The following is a 9,573-nucleotide window of genomic DNA, read 5'->3' on the forward strand; positions in this document are numbered from 1 at the left end:
TCTAGCAGTGAATATAAAAATATGTTGAATGAAAGAGGAGAAGGCCTCCAGTTAATGCAACCAACTCTCATGAATATGTGTGCTGGGTGAATCCAGGCTGAGATGGGCACATCCTAAAATATTTGTGTGCATACTTAAAAGATAATCAACTCAACCTACACCACATTGACCTTACCACTATAAGCATGGTGCAAATTGGGCTGCTGCTGGTGTAACAAATATGGGTTAAATTCTGAACTGACTACATAGTGAAGTAATCACACAACATGCCTAACTGAGCCAAGCCACATTCAACCCACATGCTCATCCTAGTTTGCTCACATTATTTAGTTGTCAGTGAAACAATCACCAATACTTCTCATTATTTAATTATTTAGACTGACGGACAGTACACGTGGATTGATAAGTTCAGAATCAAGTACACTAAATGGGCCTCAGGGGAACCAAAGCAAAAATTTGGTTGTGTTTATCTGGACCTGGATGGCACATGGAGAACAGGATCATGTAATGAAAAGTACTTCCCACTCTGTAAACATTCTGATGGTAAGTAAATGAAAGGCAAGGTTTTTTTTTCATTCATTGTTTGTCATTCAGGCTAAAGGAGAACCTCCTAAACTAGAGACTCAGGCCTTTTTGTAATGAACAACATGGTTGTTGCTTTTCACATAGCTGTAAATCAGGCATGGCATTAAACTAAACTACACATTTTATTTATTTATTTATTTATTTATTTCATTTCTATACCGCTCAACAGCCGAAGCGCTCTGGGCCGTTGACAAAAATTAAAACCATGAAGAGCATAATAAAACAACCAACAATTTAAAAACACGAATACAAAATACAATATAAAAAGCACGACCAGGATAAAACCACACAGCAAAAATTGATATAGGTTAAAATATGAAATTAAAACAGCAGAGTTTAAATTTAAGTTAAATTAGGTGTTAAAATACTGAGAGAATATGAAGGTCTTCAGCTGGCGATGAAAAGAAAATGTAGGCGCCAAGCGAACCTCTCTGGGGAGCTCGTTCTTTTTAAATAGTAGCTATAAACTAGCGCTGAAACTGGACCTGAGAGTAAGCTGAAAGAAAACATTAGTTACCTCTATGGCATTTCTGGATCATGGTGTCAGAACATCCCAGTTAGCTGAAACACTAATAATTTGTAACACTAGAAATGTATTAGTGCCTCTACACACTATGGATTTGCAGATTACAGTCTGATGGCAGCTGTGGTTACAGGAATCTCTAGATAGTGTTCTCGGAATCATTAATGTTCCTCATGATAAAAACATATTTACGTCAAAAGCAAAAAGCAGATGGAATTTATTTGAATCAAAAATCATAATTGCTTTTTCTTTCTTTTTAAAAAACAGTGAAGCCACCTACGGAGCCACCTCAACTTCCAGGGAAATGCCCAGAATCACTGGAACAATCTTGGATTGCTTTCCGTGGCCACTGCTACCACTTTGAGTCCTCATCTAAAAAGACTTGGCCTCGGGCATCTTTAGCTTGTTTACAATTAGGCAAGTATCACCAGTCATCAGCTATAAGATGCAAAACTATCATATAAGCCTGGATCCAGGCTTAGTCATACTGAGGCTATGGCTAGACCAGGCGATATCCCAGGGATCGTCCTGGGATCGTCCCTGTGTGTCCACATGACGCACAGGGCACCCTGGGAACAGGGAGGGATGATCCCTCCCTTGCCCCGGGATATTGCCCTACCCATTAATTTTGATTTTTTTTCACGGTCTGAGGATGATCCCGAGACCGCGGAATGTCTGGCCCGCTGTTGTGCTTTTTCCCGGCTCCTCGTGAGCAACCTGAGGAACCGGGCACAGGGCACAGAGCTCCTCAGGAGCTCTGTACCTATTGGAGGTGGGGGGAGGGAGAGGTTTTCTTTTAAAAATAACAACTTATAATTCACCTGCACTCCTTTTCCTTTAAGAAAAATAAATTCAAAATGGCAGCCGCGATGTCAAGCGCCGCATGTAGACGAGGGGGATGATCTCACGATCATAAAATCGCAAGATCGTCGCCCTCCAACCCCCTTGTCTAGCCATGGCCTGAGTGCAGATCTATTGAAATTAAAGGGACAAGTTAATAATCCAGTCCCATTTTATCTCTATGTGCCTCTAAGGGTGAAAATAGACATTACTTTAAAGACATAGGTAGCAGCTACTCCTTTATTTTATTTTTACTCTAGAGTAAGCACAGGGGGATGATGTGCACTGGGACCCAGGCAGGGGGGATTGAATTGTTTTTCTCCTCCTATGGGACGGACTTGGCTTGGGGCCTTTTGCCTGTCATTTCTATTGCAAAGCAATGATCTATAAACCAAATGCTTGGATCCTGATCCATATTGGGCACACACTGTAAAAATGAAAGAAAGACAACTGGAAGAAAGAAAAATGAAAGCAAGCAAATTTCATCTCCCATCCTTAGTCCACACGTCTAAACGTCAATAAGCCTTTGAATCAGTGGGAAAATGCATTGCCTCAGAAATTTCTAAGAATTTACATGGTGACAGAAGCGATCTTTTCCCTTAAAAGGCAGAACTCTGTACTAGATCCCACAGAATTTTGCACAAATAAAAGCCTCACCAAAAGCTAGTTTTATATGTTCCCAAAGCAAAAATTAGCCACTTTAAAAAAGAGAGATGCTTTCAATTAAAAACTCACCTAAATAATGTTCTTTTTGATTTCTTACTGATTATTTTGCAGGTGCCAATCTGGTTTCAGTAACTGATGCAGCTGAAGCACGCTTTCTAGCAGAAAGTATAGAACATCTTGAAAGTAAATCAAAATCATTCTGGACAGGAATGTACAAAAATCTGAAGGGTAAGTTTGTTGGTTTTGGTTTTACTTTCATTGGTAGGGTGACCATATGAGTCAGTCAGTCAATTTATTGTGTTACAAGCAGTTAGCCATTATACACAAGTTATAAAAGAGAACAGTTTACAATAAAAATAATTGAGCATCATAAAAAGGGTCACTACCCAAACTCTTCATGCATTGTGTAGAAGGTATCTGCATAAACTTAGCTAAAAATTTCGACACTCTAAAAGAAACATTTTTTTTTTTTTGCATCTGATAACAAATGACAAACTTCAGCATGTGATGAGGAGCCCTTCAGCGATTTTAGCAAAGGAAAAATGTATATATTTCTAAGATCGTTATACACAGGACATTCAAGCAAAACATGAATTAAGCCTTCAATAGAGACTGCGTTACATCTACATACTCTATCTTTAATTGGTAATCTCTTATATCGTCCTAGCTGAACTGCTAAAGGGAGAACATTATCCTCAATTTAATGTTGGGTATATCCACCAGATAACTTGGTAGAGATAAATAAAATGGCGTGAAAGAATTATAGAAAGGGTTAGTTTTACAGGACTTAGCTCTTCTGACTGAGACTGCATCTCTATATCCTTTAATCTTTGCAATAGCAGGGTTTTAGCTTTATCATGGCCCTGGGATAAGAGAAAGGGTACTGAAAATCCCAGATTCATTACAACCCCTTGCATTCTATGCATCCATGAGTCTGAGTCCTCCTCAGCCAATGTCATCAGAAGAATCTCTGGCAATTGTTGGAAGATGGATTTTACCCAAAAGAGCAGGGCTAATCTAAGAGCTTCCACTCTAATTGGCATAACTACTGCTTCTGCACGCAGGAGTGCCAACTTTGTAGAGCTGGGTTCTGCCAAGAGTCTGCGCAAAAATTTGTTTTGTGCTTTTTCAAGTTGATCTAAATTTGTAAGCGCCCACAAGGGGGCTCCATATAACAACATGGGCAAACCCCTAAGCTTATAAAGTTCCATCATAGGCTGAATCAAATTTCCCCCTTTTGTCTGGTAAGATCTTATAAGCCCGTTCAAAGTTCTTTCTGCAAGCAACGTACTTGCTTGAACCTGAAAGGACCAGTTGTTCCTTCAATGAAACACCACACCAAGATATTTATAAGAGGAGACTTGTTGGTGACCATACGAGAAGGAGGACTGGGTTCCTGTGTCTAGCAATTGTACTGAAAAGGGAATTTCCACAAGTGAGAATCAGGTACAAAATTGCCTAAACACATATTTCAGATATGGAGAAAGAATATAAATATTGTATTTATTATTTAATAATAAATAATAAGTTATATATTTGGACGATGTATGTAGTTGAATTTCTATATCCTTGTTCAGAAAATAGGCCTATGCCTAAAAAAACTGGAAAGGAACAAATGTAATTTGGCTATCCTGACATATATCGCATTGATGAGGCACTTTTAAAAAAGATTGCAGAAATAACAGGAATGGCTTGTTACACTGAATCCAAGGAATCAGGAAATCAATAATTAAATTCCCCTGCTTTACATAAATTGCCTGTTTTACATATGAACAGCACTACTAGAGCTCATTAATACAATATATTTTCTAACTTAACATCAGGTGATTGGTTATGGCTTGACCAGAGTGTTGTAGATTATGTCAACTGGAACATTGGAGAACCATCATCTCAAAGTAGTGAAGAGTGTGTGGAAATGTATTCTTCATCTGGGACTTGGAATAATGCTTATTGTAGTAGCTACTTAGGATATATTTGCAAACAACCAAAAAGTAAGTAATATGCTTGATAATTTTACTCTGTGTAGTAGTTTCTGTGTGCTGATTATTTTGTTGTAAAAAAGAGATACTGGAGCTCTTAATCCTTGTCCCAGATTCTTCTTCAGCTTGAATCAAATCCAATTCAAAGAATTTCCAGCTTGTCCGCTTCCCAATCATCCCACAAATCTTCTCCTCCCTTCCCAGTATATCCAGCCAGTCAGGCAACCATAGGAAGAGCAAAGAAAGGGAATTAAGAGTCTGTAGTTTTGAAACTCCCTAATGGTGGTGGTGGGATACATCAAACCTCCTGTGAGGCACCTTAGGTTGCTGTTTTCCCCTTGGAGATGGGTTTTGGGTGTCCACACTCTTCTTCTGCCCCTATGCAACTGAATGGAGCTATGTCTCCATTGTAGTTCCCCTTGAGGAAACTACATTTCCCAAGGGTCACTGGGCCTTTCTTCTTAGTTTCAGGTGAAAGGAAAGTCTTTTATCCTCCCCTCACCACTGGTGGTCCTGGCAGTAAGTGCTTAAAAGGAATTGGGAGAGACTTAGTGGGAAAGGTTTGGGAAGGAAAGGAGAGAGGAAAGTGGGCAGGGAATTTCTGAAGATAGATTGGCTCCAAAAATTAGCTGAAGGTTTTTTTTCCATTTTGAAGAATTTTTTAAATTTGCCAATTAAATCCAACATGAACTGGGAGGGGATTGTTACCGAACTTTACAAAATACTGTCGTTCATAGTGAAAAGAAATTGTTGATATCATTTTAGACCTGAGTGAAATGTTTTGTGCTGAATATATCGGCGTGATCCAAATGTGCAATAAAAGGAATTGGAACAGGCTATGATTCCATGTTTTTTCCCCACTTTGCAGTTGTCCCTACTAAGAAGCCTGTGCCTGCTGAGAATATTCCAGAAAAAAATGGTAAAGGTTTTGCATACAGTTAAAAAAGTTAAATCAAAATCAAAATGAGAGATTAAGAATAATCTGTGTGAAAATTATCTTTTGAGCATCTTTGGGCAATCGACATTACTCCCAATTAACTATGCATAGCTCTTGCCTCATAAACCTAATGGGGAGATTTTATTAGTGGATTGTCTGCTTGGTTCATTGGATGTCTATATTTTGTGATGATTTTTTTTTTAAAAAAACCCAGAGTATTAGGCTCTTTGAGTATGACTAATAGAAAAGCTGGATGGATGGATGGAGAGAGGTGGGGGGGGGGGAAGAAAGAGAGAAAGAGAAAAGTAGATTGATAGAGATAGCTAGGTTGATAGGGTTAGGGAGGTAGGGATAGATAGGTAGATAAAGATAGGTAGATAGAAATGGGGAGATAGGGAGACAGACACACACAGAGAGAGTACCTGAGGGTGTGAGTACTGATTCTGTTTGAGGGGGTGCTATGGAAAAAAGGAAGCTAAATGAGCCTTTAATTCAGGGGTGGGGAACTGTAGCACTCCAGAAGTTATTGGACTTCAGGTCCTATCAGCCCAAGCCTCAGCCATTGTGGCCAATGGTCAGTGATGATGGAAGTTGAAGTCTAGGGTTGTTAGGTGCTGAATGTCCACAGGTTCCCCACCCTATTCTTAAATATTCTTATACTTGAGTCACTCTTAGTGGTGCCTAGTGGTGAGAGTGTCAAAGGGCTCATCTACACCAAGTAGGATATTCCACTATGAAAGCGGTATATAAAAGGCAGGAGCCACACCTAGCAGTATGAGAGCGGTATATAGTATGTCTCAATAGGCCCCAACAGAGGTCAGTGCACTTCAGTACCACTATAAAGCAGTAGTGTGGCTCCTGCCTTTTATATACAGCTTTCATAGTGGAATATCCTTCTTGGTGTAGATGAGCCAAAAGTAGGACCAAGCTAAACCAGGCTTGAAAATCCTTACTCAGCCATAGTGCTCATAGTAATGATAAAGTGAGGAGGGGGATGACCTTGTGAGACACTCAAAGCTCTTTGGAGGAAGGGCAGTATCAAAATAATAATAATAATAATAATAATAATAATAATAATAATAATACCTAACTACTGTGCATTAATTTACAGAATTAATAAATACAGAAGGTGACCAAGCCCCAAGCCCCAACAAAGCTGCCGCTGTAGTTATTGTGGTGATCCTCATTCTAGCAGGAGCTGGTCTTGCAGGTTTCTATTTCTACAAGAGGAGGAATCAACAGATGCTGACAAATGACAACTTCGAGAATTCCCTCTATTTTAATAGTAGTTCCAGTGCTGGGATTAGCGATACAAAGGACCTGATGATGAACATGGAGCAGAATGAACGTGCATCTATTTAGTCTGATGAAATATAAGCTGTGCCTTATTTGAATAAATGCATTGAATTCCTGAAGCACTTTACCCAAACCTGTTGTTTTTCTTTTACAAAATAGTGATAATAATAAGGTCATCTGTTGACACATTTTTATTACATACTAGAAGAAGCAATAATATAGTTTCATACCCCCGTAATTCAGCAGCATTGAATTCAAAATAAGCAAAGCTGCTATTGACCCCTTGGCCAAAGTAGCTAGATAGCTAAGACTGTTGAATAACAGGTGTTTGCTGAGAGGATATGACATGGGATCCATTCTCAAATTCAAAGCACAGTCAAGGGGAGCCATTTCTAGATGGACATAAATGCTAAATTGATGATAGAGAGATTCCTATACTGATATTTATCTCTGCATATTCACAAACTGGTTGGAAAACTACATTTTACAGAAATACTCATTCTAATGGCTTTAGGGCACAATCCTATGCATGTTTAGACAGGATCTATTAAAATATCATATACCTAGTACTCCCAAAGCAGCAAGTTGAGCTAGTACTGTTAGAAAGAAAGTATCAACACAATCCTATGCATGTTTACGCAGAAAAGAAATCTACAATCTCCAGAGAGGAAATTTCCTTCTAGCGGAGGAAATCTAGAAGTTGTAGGAGTTTTTTCTGTCTGCACACTAAAGGGATTAAAATGAGCATTTCTATAAAACCTTCATTTCAAGAGATCTGAAATATTCTCTCTGCCTTTGTAGTATATTTTATCCTTCTCAAAGCATAACTAAAACTGCTCATTGGTTGCAGTTGATGCACTATGACAGGTCAGCCGATGTTTTGCCATATAGAACATGTCATGCATCTTAGGACCAATACAGACAGTGGGTTGGATCCAACCTTTGCGCAAAAGGAGGCCTGCTCATGCAATGGGTCTTCTGCACATCCTCACCCCCTGCAGCCCCCATCTCCTCCTGTGTGCCCCACATCTGCTCTGAAGGGTTTGTGGGGGAAGGGCAAAATCTGTTTCACCAGCAATTCAGTCCTGCTGGTGTGGATTGAAACAATTGGATACAACCCATTACTCTAAATTTGTATCCAGCAGCTATGTCATTGTTTCTTTTTTAGAGTAAGTGCAGGGTGAATGATCCAAATCATAAAAGCCCCCCTACCTCCATACTAGGGTCCTGATCAGTACCTGTGTGCGTACGGTAGAGTACAAATGAAAAAAAGAGAGACATAGATCTTTTATTGCTTGAATCTGTAAATGTGCCTCATTGTAGAACACAGGAGTGTTTAATGGATTTTCTAACTCTAATACAAATGAGGGGGGACACAATGGCTTTATTGATGCCATCCTTGTGTTTTCTTAACAATAAACAGTAACAGGTGGTGTCATTTACATATTTAATGTTGCTTTTGGGGAATTCTTAAATTCTTTACAATATAAATTAAAATTTCATACACACAAAATGAATGTACAAACACTAATAGGAATTTCAACGATGAGTTGTTCTTTTTTATTTTAAAGATGACTCACCATTTCACTCAAATTTTGGGTCCTGCACTGTTAGCAAGCGACCTCTTTGCACTTTCAGACATGCAACTTTGATACTTGAAGGGATCTTTTAACATTGAGCACTGAGCGTCCCAAAGCTATGCACCTTAAGGAGAAGTTTAGAGATTGAAGACACCATTGCTTAACCCAGGAGTAATTTATTGAAAAGAATGAAAGGCATACATTTAAGAGATCAGATCATAGCAATAGGCTTTTTAAAGGATCGTTGTCATTTTGTACAGAATTCAAGTTCTAATGATTAGGACGGACACATTGAAAGCAATGGTTTGGTATAATTGACTAGCAGAGGGGAGGAGGAGAAGTTTTGCGCTGTGAAGAGATTGGGGGGCATGGATCTCAGGACTGGCAGGGGAAGGAAATAGGAGCTGGTAGCAAAGTTGGTGAATGGAGAGAGAAGCCACTAGCAAGTTGCCTATTCCTGCAGAAAGAAGCAGGGAAGGTTGACTGGGTGATGACAGAAGAGAAGAGAGGGAAACCTGGTAAGATAGTAGACTTGTTTGGGGAAAAGTTAGCAAGGGGTTGGTTACCTCTCCATATCTGCACAGTCTGGGGTGTGCTGAAGTTGGAGGCAGTGGGGTGCCCCTTTGGCAGAGAAAGAAGAGGAAATTCCACAAGACTCCTCTTGTGAGAAAGAACGAGGCTTATCTTGGTTCAAAGAGATGCCTAATTTTGGGCTGTCTAGGAGCTGGTTATATGCCCCCCCCCCCAATTTAGTTTACTCTTTAAAAGTTAAATGATGGCCATAATCCTTAAACAATGGGTTATCAAAATGCTATTTGGAAATCAAACTTTTCCTTCCTGTAGGCTCAGACAAACAGGTAAACATTAATACCTGATGAGTGGATTTCCTGGTGACTCTCTTGGTATGACATTTTGGAGACTTAATATAAATTGAAGATAGGAGGGTAAGAAATCAAGGAGTCAAATCCGAAGAGTCGTGGTGATGCCATGGGGTGGGGGGATTGATGGCTTTGTATCATGTGCACCATTCTGCTTTGAGTGCCAGGCCTAGCCCTTAGAATGGCAGATTTCTCCTATGCTTTCTCAAGACGGAATGAAACCTTCCTTTTTACATCAAAATTAGCAGAATATTGGCTTATCTGGCAACCGCACTACCTCGAAACCATC

At 39.5% G+C, this 9,573-nt stretch overlaps 1 protein-coding gene across 1 annotated transcript in view; it reads left to right on the forward strand.

Moving 5' to 3' along the window:
- Window positions 1-6,950, forward strand: part of LOC134399415 (macrophage mannose receptor 1-like) — a 68,834-nt gene extending 61,884 nt beyond the window's left edge. The window contains exons 25-30 of the mRNA XM_063127446.1: window positions 378-543; window positions 1,376-1,525; window positions 2,726-2,842; window positions 4,438-4,605; window positions 5,462-5,512; window positions 6,642-6,950. Coding sequence (XP_062983516.1) covers window positions 378-543; window positions 1,376-1,525; window positions 2,726-2,842; window positions 4,438-4,605; window positions 5,462-5,512; window positions 6,642-6,892 — 903 coding nt within the window. The 3' untranslated portion in view covers window positions 6,893-6,950. The remainder of the gene's footprint in view (window positions 1-377; window positions 544-1,375; window positions 1,526-2,725; window positions 2,843-4,437; window positions 4,606-5,461; window positions 5,513-6,641) is intronic.
- Window positions 6,951-9,573: the final 2,623 nt, after the last annotated feature.

Source organism: Elgaria multicarinata, chromosome 1 (genome assembly GCF_023053635.1).
Source record: "Elgaria multicarinata webbii isolate HBS135686 ecotype San Diego chromosome 1, rElgMul1.1.pri, whole genome shotgun sequence".
Classification (NCBI taxonomy): domain Eukaryota; kingdom Metazoa; phylum Chordata; class Lepidosauria; order Squamata; family Anguidae; genus Elgaria; species Elgaria multicarinata.